This window comes from Mesoplodon mirus (genome assembly GCF_964341445.2).
Source record: "Mesoplodon mirus genome assembly, chromosome: 3".
Taxonomy (NCBI): domain Eukaryota; kingdom Metazoa; phylum Chordata; class Mammalia; order Artiodactyla; family Ziphiidae; genus Mesoplodon; species Mesoplodon mirus.
This window is the reverse complement of record NC_138978.1, coordinates 171,807,723-171,824,918: the sequence shown is the minus strand read 5'-3', so window position 1 is coordinate 171,824,918 and position 17,196 is coordinate 171,807,723. Positions and strand designations below refer to the sequence as shown.

General features: G+C 37.1%; 1 protein-coding gene across 2 annotated transcripts in view; it reads left to right on the top strand.

Moving 5' to 3' along the window:
• Window positions 1-17,196, top strand: part of FIRRM (FIGNL1 interacting regulator of recombination and mitosis) — a 52,465-nt gene that overhangs the window by 19,672 nt on the left and 15,597 nt on the right. For both annotated transcript variants that reach the window (XM_082613509.1, XM_082613508.1), the window contains exons 8-15: window positions 1,713-1,851; window positions 6,836-6,916; window positions 9,121-9,185; window positions 12,212-12,360; window positions 12,985-13,114; window positions 14,222-14,408; window positions 15,259-15,341; window positions 15,697-15,748. In XM_082613509.1, the coding sequence (XP_082469635.1) occupies window positions 1,713-1,851; window positions 6,836-6,916; window positions 9,121-9,185; window positions 12,212-12,360; window positions 12,985-13,114; window positions 14,222-14,408; window positions 15,259-15,341; window positions 15,697-15,748 (886 nt within the window). The remainder of the gene's footprint in view (window positions 1-1,712; window positions 1,852-6,835; window positions 6,917-9,120; window positions 9,186-12,211; window positions 12,361-12,984; window positions 13,115-14,221; window positions 14,409-15,258; window positions 15,342-15,696; window positions 15,749-17,196) is intronic.

The window sequence follows — 17,196 nt, the reverse complement described above, 5'->3', positions numbered from 1 at the left end:
ATTAGAGCTGAATATAATCTCCTCATTATATACTTTTGAGTTGTTCAGTTTTAATTCCATGTATAATTTTAACTAGAGCGTTATGAAGGGTTGCTAGGGAGAGTGTCCATAGCATTCATCAGATTCTTGGGGGTGGGAGGAGATATAGTTGAGATGTAAAAATGGTTAAGAACCTCTACTTTATACATATGCATAAAACATTAAAGGTAGTGTAATACTTTCAGGTCTTAGGTGTTTTTCTTGCACCACCAGGTCATTACATTGCCAACAAGTAATAGTGCCGTGGTTCAAAGTGTCAACTCAGAGCCATACCGCATATGCTTGAATCCATTCTGAAATCACTTACCACTCTGGAACTCTTAGGCAATTTGGTTAACTTCTCTGAGTCTTAGTTTGCTCATCTGAAAGTGGGAGTTATAACAATAGCACCTTCTTTGTGGGGTTATAGTGAGAATTGAGTTTATCAGTGTGAAATGCTTGCAACTCTGCAAGTCACATAGTGAGTGCTCAGTGAATTAGCCACACCACACCATCGCCATTACCATCGCCATCGCCATCGCCATCGCCATCACCATCACCATCACCATCACCATCATCATCATCATTATCATTGAATATCTTCCAGTCTTGCCCTGCTCTGATTCATTTTCTATCCAGCATTCATACTGATCTTCTAAAAATGTAAATCAGATCATGTCACTCTACTGCTTAAAATCCATCCCAGTTTACTAAGAGTAACAACCTAATCCTCTCTGGCTCCCGCCTTCTTCACCAGCCCATCTCCATTGCGCGCTCTCCCTGCTCTCAGCTCCTCAAACGTAACAAACTCTCCTGTCCCAGAGCCTTTTCACAGCTTTTCCCTCTGCCTAAGATGCTTCTCTCTTGTACTCTACACCTTGCTAATTCCTGCCTATCTTTCAGTTCTCAGTTTAAGTGTTACGTCTTCATGGTAGCATTCTTTTCATCCTCACCCTGAGAATCAGTTAGATTAGATCTCTCTATTGTAGCATCCTGGACTTTTTTTCCATCTTAGCATTCATCACAGCTGTAATCAATTAACTATTCTTACATTATTTAATGTTCTCTTTTGTGCTAGACCACAAATTCCATGCAGACAGGGCAGAGATTGTGTCTTTTCATTCACCTCTCTATCTCGAGGGCTTCACAGAGTGCCTGGCATATAGTAAGAGTTCAATTAATATTTTATAAGGAGAAATAAAAAATTATCAACTTACTCAAACTAACATGACAGCTTCAGAGGTAACGTCAATACATCTTAATTATGCCGTGTCTAATATATATGATGCATTTTGATTTTTTTTAAAATTATTTATTTATTCTTGTCTGTGTTGGGTCTTCATTTCTGTGTGAGGGCTTTCTCTAGTTGTGGCAAGTGGGGGCCACTCTTCATCGCGGTGCGCGGGCCTCTCACTATCGCGGCCCCTCCTGTTGCGGAGCACAGGCTCCAGACGCGCAGGCCGTGCGCGTGAGCTGTGGCTCACGGGCCCAGCCGCTCCGCGGCACGCGGGACCCTCCCATACCAGGGCTCGAACCCATGTCCCCTGCATTAGCAGGCAGATTCTCAACCACTGCGCCACCAGGGAAGCCCCATTTTGATTTTTTACATGTTCTTTCAAGTCATATTTTTATGGTCCTAAGTTACTTGATGTGTTACTTGTGGTGATTATATTCTTTTCTTTTTATTCATTTAGGCAGAGCCTTAAGCACCAGTCGGTTATAAAGAGTCAGCTGAAACACAAAGATATAATTACTAGCTTGTGCGAAGACATTCTTTTCTCCTTCCATTCTTGTTTACAGTTAGCTGAGCAGATGACGCAATCAGATGCGCAGGTAAAAATATGGTCTAACAACACTGTGAACTGTAGCTCTTTTTCTTTTGTCAGTTACTAAATCTCATTTAGATCTATGGATCAGTTTACCTAAAAGGGTTTTAATTTGTTTTGTTTTTGTTTTCAATCTGTGGGATTATTTACAGCCCATAATTACTTTTCACTCAGAGCATTTCATTAGACCCCTATCTGCTTTCGTTCCATCTGTAGTCTATCTGTCCCTGCCTTTTTATATACTCACTGGTTGATCAAGGCATTCTCCTCAGAATCTTTTCTACCCTTGGGCAAAAATCTAATTCCTTAGTCCTGTATTTATTTAAGGTCATCTTGATGATATAGCCACAGTCAACCTTTTCTTCACCAGTCCATTACAACCTGTAGAGATGCAGTATACAGCTGTGTGTATACTTACATTTATATTGATTTCAAAAAGTTATAGTGTTGAATTGGCATCCCTTTTATAAAACAGATTGTATTCTAAAAATAATATGTAATATGCTTATTGGGAATTACAGTATATTTTCCTATAACAGTGTTTATACATAGTGCCTTCTGTTCTCAGACTAGCTCTTTAAAGTTTGTTTAACTCGTAGTAGTCCTAAATTATAGGAATAATAGTACTCAGGACCTAACAGTTATAAGCAATAATTTCAGTGGGAAAATGAGTTAAATATTTCTCTGTAGAATAACAGTAACATCCTTTCCTGTTAGACCTGCAAACTGATACAGGGTATTCCTCTGTACCTGTGCTCTTCCCTGCCCAGCAGCTGTGGGGGTGGACATGTAAGGATTCATCCAGTTCCTAAACACTGGTCACAACTCATGGGGCAGGGATGATCTGGAAAGACCAAACCCGAGAGGAGGGTGGAAGTTTGAAAAGGGGCCCCTTTCCTTCTTGCTTCTCTTCTTTTTCTCTTTATCTATCCTTCCCTTACATTCTTTCTTTCTTTTTTCCTTTTCTTTTCTGTCCCCACTTCCTTCATATACCCTTTCTGATTCCCCTCACCTTCCCGAAAGGAGAAGGCATTTTGTTGGGTATCCTGTGTCAATGGCAGGAAGGATGTTCCCCTATCCACCTTTATCCTATGCATCTATATCCTCAACCTCAACCTCCTCTTTTTCCAATTTCCATCTTGCTTATCTTGACACCACAGATCCCCCAGTTAGAGTTACTTGGAGAGTAAGATTAGACAGAGATTCCTGGACAGGAGTGAGAGGGGGAAAGCCCAAGCCACAGTATAGTCTATAATGGAAGAAGAAAGAGAAGTCCCGAGGGTACCTTACCAGGATGGCTATTTGTACATGAAGTATTGAATACATAAGTTCAGTGTATGTAAACTGCTTGTATATGAAAGTCAGAGAATTTAAATAGTAAACTTTCCTAAGTGTCCAAGCAAATTTTCATGTTTTGCCTTACTTGTTTTTCTTTACTTATTTGGTACTCATAAACGTAACTAGCACAACTTACTGTCCATTGCCTTGAAATGGAGCTTTGAGAAGGTCTGTGTAGTTTCTCCATTCTTAACTCTAAATTTTGATTAGTATCGCCCTCTGCTGTTCACTGTTGATATTTATTGAAGAATCAAACTATTTCATTAAATTCTTCCAAGCAGTTTTTTCACCTTGTTTTTAAAAACATCAGAATAAAACCTCTAGATTTCATAGGTAATATGCTATTTATGGAAGCATGTAGATGTATCAGTCCCTAAATTAGGTTCCTGAGGTTGCTATAACAAATTACCACAAATCAGGTGGCAAATTTGTTCACTCACACTTCTAGAGGATAGAAGTCTGAAATGTGTCAGCAGGGCCCTGTTCTCTTGAAGGCTCTAGGGGAGAGTCTGCTCCATGCCTTTCTTAGTTTCTGCTATCACTGGCATTCCTTGGCTCGCAGCTGTATAACTTCAGTCCGCCTCCATCATCACGTGGTGTCCTCTCCCTGTCTCTTCTTATCATCTTCATAATAGGGACACCAGTCATGTTAGATTAAGGGCACATCCTCCTCCAGTATGACCTCATCTGAACTAATTGCGTCTACAATGTCCCTACTTCCAAATAAAGGTACTAGGGGTTAGGACTTTACCCTGTCTTTTTAGGGGACACAGTTCAACCCATGACAGCCCCTAAAATTGATATTTATTCTCTCTTAAGTCTTGAACATGGTTTCAAAATGAGACTGTTGTATTAGACTTTGTAACAAGCTTTTTAGCCACAAATAATTTAGTTTTTCTATAAAGATAGGGGAATATATTTGTAACGCTCTTAGATATAAATTTAATTTGCACTGTAATTCCTACTTCTGTTCATAGAATGCTTACTGAAAGTTATATTCAGAAAATAAACTCATATATTTATATCTATTGCCTACACTTAGATTCATTGCTCACTACGTTCAGATTTTATCGGTATTTTTCTTGTTTTATTTAAAGAAAGGAAGACTGGATACTCAATATTTTGAAACATTAAAAATGGTTTTCTTTGTTTATATCCCCATGCCTTTTTTATTGGCATTGAGATGCAAACTTTCTGACTTAAACAGTTGAGTAAATCAAGGTGGGATAGTATTTGTGTTGTACACTTGCTTTTTGAAAATGTGAAAATCAGCTCTAGATTTAATTGGTATGCTATTTAGTAATGAAGTAAAACTAGAGTCTTCAACCGAATCTTATACAATTTCCTCTTGAATGAGAAAGAAAAATTTAAAGTAGGTGAACATGATAAGTTGCGTGTCACCATTTATTCATTTAATTCATTTACCAGCTATCTCCAGAGTCCTTACTGTGTGCCAGAAAATGTGCTGGGTACTAAGTCAGCCACATCTTTCTGCCTCCAATAACTTATAGTCTAGGTTGGGAGATAGTATAAGCAGGTAATTATAGACTAGTGTGATCTTCGGAGAATTGCGGGTTGGCCTATGTGAGTAAAGGTAGGAACCCAGTCGTGAAGTCAAGAACAGTTTCTTATGATATGACATCTAAGCTGAATAAAATTTCTTATTGAGTATCTTATAAGTATCTTAGATTCATTTTTAATCTCTGTCCTTTTAAATTTCCATAGCAGTGTATGAGAGAGTTCATATTTATAATTATCAAAGAGGTGAATTTTCATCTAACTTACTCTTGCTGAGGAAAATTGACTATTTCCAAATATTTTTATAAAAGGTAAAAATGAAGGGTCATACTCAATTAGTGGATCATTCAATTCCACTTTGATTGGTTTAATTAAGGTTTTGATATATTTTTGGAAAGAAATTGAACATACACAGTTAATAAAGTTATTTCATTTGAAATTATTCTCCAAATTAAAAATGTATCTGTTTGACTTAATTTTAAGGTACTGATTTAAAGCTCTTTGGATTATAGTGTGTATTACACATTTGGATGACATAACAACCAATATTTATTAAGCTAAGTTGCCTAAGTGTCAGGCACTATTTAAACCTCACAGTAACCTTAGTGTAAGCCACATTGCACCCTCATAGAGAGGCTTGGTAACTTTCCCACGATCATGCAGAGGTAGTGGTAAGGCCAGGATTTCAATCCAGGTAGGGTGACTCCACTGTCCTCTACATCCCCTGTATACACATAGATATCTTGGCATTACCCAGTGTTTTATCAACTTACAAATGTAATACATGCTCAGAAAACCCTCACACATTACACAAATACCTAACATGGACGGTGAAATCCTACTTTCATCTGCTACAGAGAACCACAGGTAAGATTTCGATTTATTTTGGGAGGGTTAGGGAGGAAATATTAACACATAACACATTTAAAAATAATAATAGGATGATATTATACATATTGTTTTGCAGCATGATTTCTTACTTAATCTGCCTTAGGGCTTTCTGTATTCGTGAAGGTATATCTACCCAATTCCTTTTAATAGCTCTATGCTACTACATTTTGTGAATATATCTTAAATTTTTTTTTAAATAATGAATCTCTATGTATTCATCATCCAATTTTTTTTTTTTTTTTTTTTTTTTTTTTTTTTGCATTATGTGGGCCTCCCACTGTTGTGGCCTCTCCCGTTGCGGAGCACAGGCTCCGGACACGCAGACTTAGCGGCCACGGCTCATTGGCCCAGCCACTGTGCGGCATGTGGGATCTTCCCGGACCAGGGCACGAACCCGTGTCCCCTGCATCGGCAGGCGGACTCCCAACCACTGCGCCACCAGGGAAGCCCCATCATCCAATTTTATACCTTGAATTTATTTAACCATTCTCCAGTTGATGGATTCTGGATTTATTTCCATTTTCATTATATAAGAAAGATTGCATTGCATACCTGTGCTGGTATTTCTATAGGATTTATTTCCAAAAGTGGGATTGCTACTGGGTCAAGGAATTTATAACACTCTAGCTTTTAATAATAATGCAAAGAGTGTATTATTTTATGCTCCCATGAATGTTAAAATAAAGTGCTTACTACTACACTTCCTCAACTCTGGGATATTATCAGTCTTAAATCTTTGCTAATCAAATAGTCTTCTCCCCTCCCCCTTCAAAAGATATGTAATTAGGTTGTAATTTAGAGTTTTTCAATTTTAGTTTATTGGATATTTGTATTTTCTGTGAATTGCCTTCTCATGTCTTACCTGTTTTCTTTCATATCTGATTCTTTTATTTGTTTGTAAGACCTTTTCTTTTGACCATCTACTGATTCCCATATAGCAAAGAACAATAAGGTATTAAAAGTTTCTTTCACTTTCAGATCAATCAAAAATGATCACCTCTTTTGCTGTTATAGATTAAGATTTCTTTTCAGTGATGTAGAGTTTAATTTTTTGACATATCTTTATCATTTGGTGTGTGTTTGTATTGCTTCTAACAACTCAGAGAAGAATTACTTTTTTATGGAAAATGTTTACACTGTTTATTAAGAGATCATTTTAGAAAATATTGTCTCATTTACAAGTTTAGCTAATTTAATATTCTTTTCCTATTCATTATGCTTTCTTATTTCCTTTTTTGGAACAGGATAATACTGACTGCAGATTATTTCAGAAAACACTCAAATTGTGTCGTTTCTTTGCCAACTCCCTCTTGCACTATACTAAGGTAAGGCTTATTTTTTTTTAATAATGCGTGAGTGTGAAATCTACAATACATTGTAAGTTATCCTGTTTTTATTATTCCTGCCAAAAACAATCTTTTGAAGTTATTTAGTCAAGAGTATATTTTGTAGGGTTTTTGGTTTTATATTGTTAATTGTTAAATATTGAGCATCTGTTATATCATTTAAGTTGCTACCATCATATTGTTACTAGATTTGTTTTTTTTAATTTTTTTTAAAGATTTATTTATTTATTATTTTTGGCTGCATTGGGTCTTCATTGCTGTGCATGGGCTTCCTCTAGTTGCGGTGAGCAGGGGCTACTCTTTGTTGCAGTGCGTGGGCTTCTCATTGTGGTGGCTTCTCTTGTTGTGGAGAACAGGCTCTAGGCACGTCAGCTTCAGCAGTTGCAGCACGCAGGCTCAGTAGTTGCGTCACACAGGCCCTAGAGCACGCGGGCTTCAGTAGTTGCGGTGCATGGGCTCAGTAGTTGTGATACGTGGGCTCTAGGGTGCACAGGCTTTAGTCGTTGTGGCACGTGGGCTCAGTAGTTGTAGCTCACGGGCTCAGTAGTTGTGGCTTGTGGGCTGTAGAGCACAGGCTCAGTAGTTGTGGCGCACAGGCTTAGTTGCTCTGCGGCACGTGGGATCTTTCTGGACCAGGGCTTGAACCTGTGTCCCCTGCATTGGCAGGCAGATTCTTAACCACTGCGCCACCAGGGAAGTCCATATTGTTACTAGTTTTATTCAATTTTCTGAAAAACTTATTTCTGTAAGCATAAACAAAATTATTTCTATAAGCACAGATCAGTTTTCGGAAGATAGTTCAATTTGCCTTTAAATACTGTTTATAAATTATTTCTACCATATTTCTAAATTAGGTTGTTAAAGTTTAAATGTTCAAACTGTATGATAATTTTAAGAAGATCTGACTATTTGGGAGTCATCAGGATAGCATAGTGATTGTTGAAGATATATGAATAGAATAGATAAGCTGTCAAGGCAGATTATTTGGAAAGAAGAGGAGAGAATACTTATAGCAGCCAGTGAAAGAGATACCAATAGTAATAAATGTTTGTAACTAAAAGAAGAAAGCAAAACTATTGTCCATGTCGAATTTGTTTTTGACCTTGTCTTCCTCCTTTCTGAGGAAAAGATAAGGATCTCTGATGACTGTTTATTAGTTAGAATTCCATGGCAGGCTCACTGGCTACTGACGCATTGCCATCCTTGTGGGTGTGCTGTTCGAGTTCATCCTTCGGGGCCACTACCACTTACTGTAGTTGGCTGCTCTAACACCGGGTTGCCTACAGCTCGCAGGGTGTGTATTTCAGGGGCAGAGGTACAGGGTGGGAGGGTCCTGGCGCCAGTGGCACTTGTTGAGCAGTTACCCATCTGATATTTGCCGGAGTTGTTAGGAGGCAAAATTGTGCCTAATTATTCCATTTTTAAATCAATTCTTTTCTTTCAGGGGAATTTAAATTTTTTAAATAATTAACTATCAGCTTGTTTTCTATATCATATAATACAATTAAAACTATTTCTCTGACATTCTAAGAGATAGCATAACCATAATGGATAGAGCAGTCACAACTGTACTTGAATCCCAGCCCTACTGGTTTTTAGCTATGGTCTCAGGTTGCTTGATACCTTAGCTTCAGCTTTCTAGTCTATAAAATGGGGACAGTAATATGTCATAATATTTTTGAGAGGACTAAAATAATGTATGTAAAGTCACTACATGTCTACTGAGCACTTGGAGATATTCAGTAAATGATAGCTCCTAATTGTGGTTGTGTTGATAGCTTTAACAGTAAAGAATTTTAGGTGCTTTTAGCCTCATCCCCCCCCCTTTTTTTTTTTTTTTGCTGTACGCGGGCCTCTCACTGCTGTGGCCTCTCCCGTTGCGGAGCACAGGCTCCGGACGCGCAGGCTCAGCGGCCATGGCTCACGGGCCCAGCCGCTCCACGGCATGTGGGATCTTCCCAGACCAGGGCACGAACCCCTGTCCCCTGCATTGGCAGGCAGACTCTCAACCACTGCACCACCAGGGAAGCCCCTCATCCCCCTTTTTATCCTCATGCAAGAAAATTTTTTTCCCTATGTAGCACATCTGGGATTTTATTTTATTTTGCATGCCTTTGATGAGAGGATCTATTTTAGCAAAGCACATTGTGTATAAAGAGTGAATAGAGTTGCTTTATTTTTAGGAATTTCTTCCTTTCCTGTCTGATTCTTGCTGTATATTGCACCAGCTTTATCTTCAGGTACACAGGTAAGAAGACTGCTGTATGACCATTAAAATGTAATAGAGCCATTTGAGCCATGCAAACATTAATGTATATCATTTAAAAATAAAATATCACAGTAATTTTTTCTTAATGTTTTAGTGAGTTTTTATCTGCTTGCTTAAAATTAATGGACATGGAAGCTTTTAAGGAATAGGTTGCATATGAGTTTTACTTATCTTTATATTCTTAACTAGTACTTTACATCCAAGTGATGAATATTGGTATGATGATAAATACCAAAGGAAAAAAAAAAGAGGTTATATATACGTGCATACATTTTGTATCAGCATACCGTTTTTTATCTTTCTTAATTTTTATTTTACTTCTATGAGATTTAGTTCAAGTAGTAGTTGACTCCATCCCAGAAAAAAAGTGAGTTACAGAAAGGGTGTCATAATTTAGATGAGGGCTAAATGACATCTAAAATTGATAGTAACCTCAGAAGAGCCCTTGATTTGACACTAAAAGACTCTGTCAGCTCATTCGTCAGCAACCCTCTTATACTTCCTTAATCCATTTAGTCTCTCAGACAACTTTTCATACCTCTCCCTCTTCAAACATCCTAAATCTCCAGCACCACCTCCCCATTTCTCATTGTCGATGTCCTCACTGTGTGTGTCACTGAGAAAAGTGGAAGCAATTGAAAGAGAGCTTCCATATTCTCCTTCTGACACATCAACTATTCTCTCTGTATCTAGGCCCATATATTTGCTTGTCCCATGAGTGAACTGTCTGTGTGCCTATCTAAGGCCAGCGTCTATTCATTCATTGGATTTCACCCTCTCTCACATGCTCAAGGACCTTACTTTAGCAGTTGTTCCTTTTCCCTCTTGCATCATCATTCTTCCCTGCTTTCTCAGTCATTCTCATGAGTATACCAACATGCTGTTATTTTTCCCATCTTAAGAACAATATAAAACAAAATCTCTCAACTCTACATCCTCCTCCAAATAAACACCTTCCCATTTTTCTGCATGTGTTTAGAAAGAGTTGTCTTTACCACTGTCTCTACTTTCTTTTTTGAAGCTCCTCCCGTCAGGCTTTCTATTCCACTACTTCATCAAAACAGCTCTTGTCAAGGTCATCAGTGACTCCATGTTGCTACATCTAGTGGGCAGTTTTAGGCTTCATCTTACGTAACCTGTCAGCAGCACTTAACCCTTTCATTTGGACTCTTTCTTCTGTTGGCTTCCAAGACACCTCTTCCTCCTCAGCAGGTTCCTCCCCATCTCTCCATCTACTTTAAGTTGGGTGTGCCCCAGCACTCCGTCTACAGGCCTCTCCTCTCCTCTATGGTCATTTAGTCTCAAGACTTTAAATTTATGTCTCTCCCCTTTAATGTCTAACTGCCAATCAGGACATCTGTACTTAAATTGACGCAAACCAAACTCCTGATTCCAACCCATTTCATCTATCCCCCACTCCCCAACCCCCCAAAATCTGCTCCTCTTGTAGCTTCCTCATTTCAGTTTAAGTGGTAATTTGGTTCTTCAAATTGATCAGGCCAAAAAACCTTCCTGTCATCTTTGATGTTTGTCTTATTCTCATACCCCTCATCTAGTCCATTAGCAAATTCTGTCAGTATCACCTTCAGTATAAATATGTATGTGCAGTGTGTATAAAGAGAATCCAGCCACTTCTCACCACGTAAACGGCTACCATTCAATCTCATCCACTATTATTTTCTTGCCTGCATTTTTTCAAAAGAACATCTTATCTACTGTCTGTGTTTACACCCTTGCCTTGCTCTGGTCTGTTCTCCATACAGTAGCCGAAGTGAGTGATAAAACATAAATTAGATCATATGACTTCTCTGCACAAACTCTCAAATGACCCACATTCAAACAGAATTCAATAGAATTTTACATAGAAATTCAATGGAATTTCCTGTCCACCTTAGCACTTACTAACATCTACTATATTGTGTATTTACTTACTTACTTGTTAACTTCTCCCCTTCATTAGAGTATACACTCCGTAAAGGCAGTAACTTTGTATATTCTGTTTACTACTATATCACACACTCCTAGAAAGGTACATGGCATATACATAGGCACTTTATAAACATTTGTCAAATAAATTAATTTTAAAATGTATCATTTGATTGAAAAACACATACTTGCTTTGATGTTCAGTAGCTGTAGTTCAAATCTGTGGAGTTTCCTTACTTTTGTTGTATTTTATATGTCTTTCACCTTATAACTTCACTTATAATTTAGTCCTCACAACTCTGAATCACTGTTACAAGTGAAGAAAGTGAGGCTCAGGGAGGTCGAATGAATGAACCAAAGTCACATAACTAGTAATTGACAGACTGGTGCTTCTTCCATCACACTACAAAGGCCTCAAGTGTTTATATTAAGTGCTTTCTTTTAAATGCTGTCATCCCCTGCTAGACAGGGTTTTCTCATGTACTATCAAGTTTGCCACAGTTAAAATAACATGGCAAAAATACTGAATACCTATCTTATTTCACATAGGTTTTGATCGAAGTTTAGTTTAAACCTCAGTTACTGAGACATTTTCCATGAAATTCTTTGCATCTCCCTCAGTGTTAGTATACAGTTTGTTCTTATAAAACTCTTGCTTCTGAGAAACTATTATTCTAGTAAATTCAGCATTTTACCTATTTTAAAATAACTTTCAATAGAAGTAATTACCCCAGAATTTATCAGAAATATCTTTTTTACATGCTTTTACTAGTTATTTGATTCATATTTTTATAGTATTTTTTAAGAATATCATTGTGAACAATGTATTAAAATGCATCAAAGCCATACCAGCATTTTCTTTAAGATTATAAACTTTTATAGAATTATAGCCATGTTATTTAGTTCAGAGGTTCTTCATAGAATTATGGTATCAGTTCAGTACTTTGAATTTTGTTCTATAAAACACATGCTACTTAATTTTTAAATATATTTTCACTGCTGGAAGAACATCAGTACTTACCTCTACCTAAAATTCGAAAATAGTTATTAATGAATGAGTTTTTTCCCTCCCTTCCCAGTAAGTTTCCTCCAAGCCTGTACGCTGCTGGGATTTCTAAAGCACAACAGGAGGAAATAGCAGGTGCTTTCCTGGTCGCACTGGATCCACTTGTCAGTCAGCTTCTCAAATTCCAACCTTTCGTGGAAGTGGTTTTGGACAGTGAATTAGGTAAATTTCAAAACAGATTTAGTGTTAAATCATCTCTTATTAATTATTACATGTTAGAGACAGGGTAATTTTCTCTTATACAGTTATCCTGTTTCTTTCTTTCTTTATTTATTTTATTTTTGGCTGCGTTGGGTCTTCATTGCTGTGCACAGGCTTTCTCTAGTTGCGTTGAGCGGGGTCTACTCTTCATTGCGGTGTGCAGGTTTCTCACGGGTTCTAGGATGCACAGGCTTCAGTAGTTGTGGCACACGGGCTCAGTAGTTGTGGCTCACGAGCTCTAGAGCACAGGCTCAGTAGTTGTGGTGCACAGGCTCAGTAGTTGTGGTCCACGGGCTTAGTTGCTCTGCGGCATGTGGGATCTTCCCGGACCAGGGCTCAAACCTGTGTCCCCTGCATTGGCAGGAGGATTCTTAACCACTGCACCACCAGGGAAGTCCCAGTCATCCTTTTTTTAAGTTTTAAAAATTTTATTTAAAATTTCTTCTACTTTTTTTTCTTGGAACATATTTCTGCTTTTTAAAAATTATGCCTCTAATTTTTTTATATATTACAATCAGATTTCTGCTGAAAGTATGTAGAGTATGTGTTTACTAATTTGTTGTAACTTAATTTTACCACCTTAAGAGCTGCCCTGTGAACTACAGTTTCCACAGTGTCTACTGCTGGTTGTCATCATGGATGAGCTGCCCTCTCAGCCTGAGGACGTGCAGACCCTGTGGTGCACAGAGACCCAGGTCTCAGAAGCTACAACCAGGTAGTAAACGTGTTGTTGATATCCAATCACATTACGATGGTTTAGAATGCCCTATTTGTTTGCAATGACCTTGAAATTAAGTTCTTTGTTATGTCACATATTCTAATTAATAGTTACTGTGTAGACCTCATGCATATTGCTACTTAATTAAAATAAAAAATACATAAATCTACGATAGGCACGGAAAATAATTTAATTTTGTTCACTCTTTTAGAAGGTATTGCTAATAGTGTTATAAACATTGAGTGTAGCAGACTAGATATAGTTAGTAACATTTAAAAATGAGCTCTGTTAAATAGAGTGATTAGACACTATAAGTTATTTCCTGGGAAATTTCACTTGTATTCCTCTTCCTTGCCAACACCAGGCTCTAGTTTCTTACCTCCTGGGTTATTGTTGTACTCTAGTTTTTTGTCCTATCCTTTAGTGGCATCCTGTGTACCACTACCAGTTAGTCTCCTTACACCCCAGCTCTGAGCTTCCTATTCTCCTGCTCAGTAACTAAAGCATAATATCCCAGCTCCCCAGCTTTGCATTTAAAACCCACCCATTCTGTTTTCATCATCTACTTTTGCTCCTTATCATGTCACTCATTTTCTACACATATACCTTGCTCCTGTCAGACTGGGGATTCCTGTCTACCTTATACTCAGGCTTTGTCTTCTTTACCTATTATAGTTTGCCTATTTTTAATTTGTTATTTAAATCCTCTATAAAGAATTCTTAAATCATTTAAATCCTAAAACAACCCCTCCCTATCTGAATGATAATACCTAGTTTCTATTTTATATATGATACCTAGCTTAGCTATTTAAGTTTCAAGTTCCTTGATGAATTTTGTCTTAGACTTTGTATAGTTCTGTATTATGATTAAACACTTGGTAAATGATAGAAGATATATATGAAAATTCTTCTCCTTTAAGGGATTTTCCTAACTATATTTTATTTTTACGGATACATATTCACACATATTGGAAACTGTTGATATATACATCTTGAGACATTTGGCTTTGCTAACTAAGATAAACCTCTGTATGTCATATTATTACACCTGCTAATTGTTAAATGTTAATAATCTTGGGCTCAATGTTCTCAATTTCCCTGCAGGATGTCTCTACTCAAAGCCATTTTCTCCAGTTTTGAGCAGTGTTCTGGTGAACTGTCTCTGCCTATTCATTTACAGGAAGTAAAGAGTAAAGGGCACACCGAGGTTGCCGTCACCTTGTACCAGCATGTTTGTGTTCATCTGTGTACATTTATTGCTTCCCTTCATCCCTCACTGTTCCCTGAACTGGTAAGTTTGTTACTTGCTGGGCTAAGCCGAGATTGCACTTTTGCTTTCTTTTCATTGAAATTGTGATTCAGATAGAGAAGAAAGTGTGGGGTAGTAAATGTGTATTTATTTTTGAATGTCATTCCCTCAGCTTGCACATTTTACCCTTTAATTCAGCTGGCTCCTAGGAAATGGTAATCCTAGAGTCCTATAGTATTCAGATGTAATATTTAGCTAAAATATTTGAGGAAACATTTTGGGTGGGAAGGTATGGAAAGACAGTGTGAGAAGAGGAAAAATGGGTAGAATTTCACCTAATTCAGTTTCATAAAAAGAAAAGAAGTAAATGGTATGTAGTATCAGGTCTCCTATAGATAGATCCTAGGCTTAACGTGGATTTTTTTTTTAGTGTAATTGGATTAGAAAAGATGTTGATAAAATTTTAGGAAAAACATTATTAGAATTTACTTAAGGATCAGTATCATTTAAGATATTATACAATGAATAATATTCAGCACATATTAAATATCGTATTTGAATGGTTTAAGGCAGAAACGAAAGTATAGGCGTGTGTATTGTATATATTGTTTTCAAAATTTCAGCCTACATAGAGAATTTATGTGGAGCCTTGTGATTGAGGTACCACATTGAAAACCACTTTTGAATCTCTGTAGCCCAGCACAATGCTTAACGTGTAGTAAGTGCTCAATAAATGTTGAGGGAATGGCAACATAGGTTCTTTCAGATACTAGAAAGTAGAGCTTTCCTACTGAGGATCTGTTGTTTTTTGGATTGTGATAGTATTTTGTTGTTTTATTTTGAGAAATGTAATACTCATGATAATTTATCGTAGCTTTGTGTTTTTCATTAGGACACTGCTCTGTTGAATGCTGTGCTTAGTGCCAACCTGATCACCTCTTTGCTAGCTATGGACGCATGGAGCTTCCTTGCTCGGTACAACGTACTTACTTTTTTTAGGGTTTGGATTGATTTACAGTAGTGATTGACAGTAAATGACTTCATACTTGTAAGTTTATAGAAAAATTCTGTCTTGATAATCCTTTAACAGCCCCCCAAAATGGTTTGATTTCATATCATAGCACTAAATTAGAGACTGAATTCCCTCTTTCCTTTCTTTGGTTCAAGTCAATAGAACCTATTACTTAGGTAGTTTTGTATATTATGATATTCCTTGGCCACGGAATAACTGCAGTTTAGAATATTTAGTGCTTTATGGAAGTCATCTCCTTGCTTTTCTGAATAATTGTATAAATAATTGTATGAAGATTGCTTTCTCTTTAAATCACAGATATGGGACTGCTGAACTCTGTGCCCACCATGTCACCATAGTGGCTCATCTGGTGAGTAGAATTATAAGGCCTAAAGCACCCACTTTCCTTGCACTTCCTTTGGGGATATGATATCTTAAAGTGAATATCAAAAGGAGAAATAGCATGGTAGCTAAATTCTTTTGACAGTTTCTTTGCCCTTCATTAATGCTGATGCTTTGAGAAAGATGTACGAGAAAGAGTGTAACACTGGGGAAATTTTCAAAATTTTATGGAGTTTCATTGATCTGGGAAAGAAAGACTAGGTTGATTGAGGATAAATTTAAAATTGAATGTAAAGTAGAAAATAGGAGTTAGTTAGCTTTAATGTTGATGACCAAGAGTTCTTCTTACTGTCTCCTCCCACCTTTCTCTCTCCCCCCCCAACCCCCCTCTCTGAAATAACTTAGAAAATCTGACTCTTGATTTTGTTGCATCTCTTTCTGAGAGGGACTAAATGTGATAGTGATCGATGCCTTTTGGAAAAAGAAGTAATGCTTTGTGCAGAAGTAAAAACACAGACGTAGAGAACAAACGTATGGATACCAAGGGGTGGGGGGATGAATTGGGAGATGGGGATTGATATATATACACTTGATACTATGTTTAAAATAGGTAACTAATGAGAACCTACTGTATAGCACAGGGAACCCTACTCAGTGCTTTGCGGTGACCTCAATGGGAAGGAAATCCAAAAAAGACAGGATATACATATAGCTGAATCACTTTGCTGTACAGTAGAAACTAACACAACAATGTAAAGCAACTATACTCCAGTAAAAATTTAAAGAAAAAAAGAAGTGATGCTTTGTGAATGGATACAAAGAGAAAACTATTTAATGACAACTTATGTTAATCTTTTCAATGTTGGTCTTTTTTTGCTTTTAAATTCCAAGATATTTATGTTCCGAATAAGATGGTCATGACCTATTTGTTTTGTTTTTCTTTGTCCCTGGCCTTTGATAAAGATCTTATGTGGGTCCATGTGTCTTTTGTCTTTTAGTAGAGTCACTGTGTCATATATTTCTTGGTTTACCTTATAAGGATATTGTAGACTAAATCCAGTGAGGTGTATGATAACCAGACAGCCTGACATCTGTATCTCCATGGCTAATGGTCTGGAGCACTTACCTACTTTACTAAATCCTCAACACATCTTGCACAAAACAAAGAGTGATTTTTATGTTTTGTGTATTATATCTACTTTAAATAAAAGCTCTCCTAGTACATTATGATAGGAATTTATAAAATCTTTTAATGAAGCTTCCATCTTATAGAGATTTACCTCTGCACTTCTGTGCTTAGATCTAAAAAAATTCCATGAATTATCTTTGAGCAGGGGAATTAACATATCAAGTTATAATCAAAATGGTAATTAGAAATAGAAATACCAAAGTATTGTTTTTAAGTAATATCAAAATTGTTTTCTCATTATAAAAGTAATCTAGGTTCATGGAAGGGAAAAAATTAAATAAAGAAAA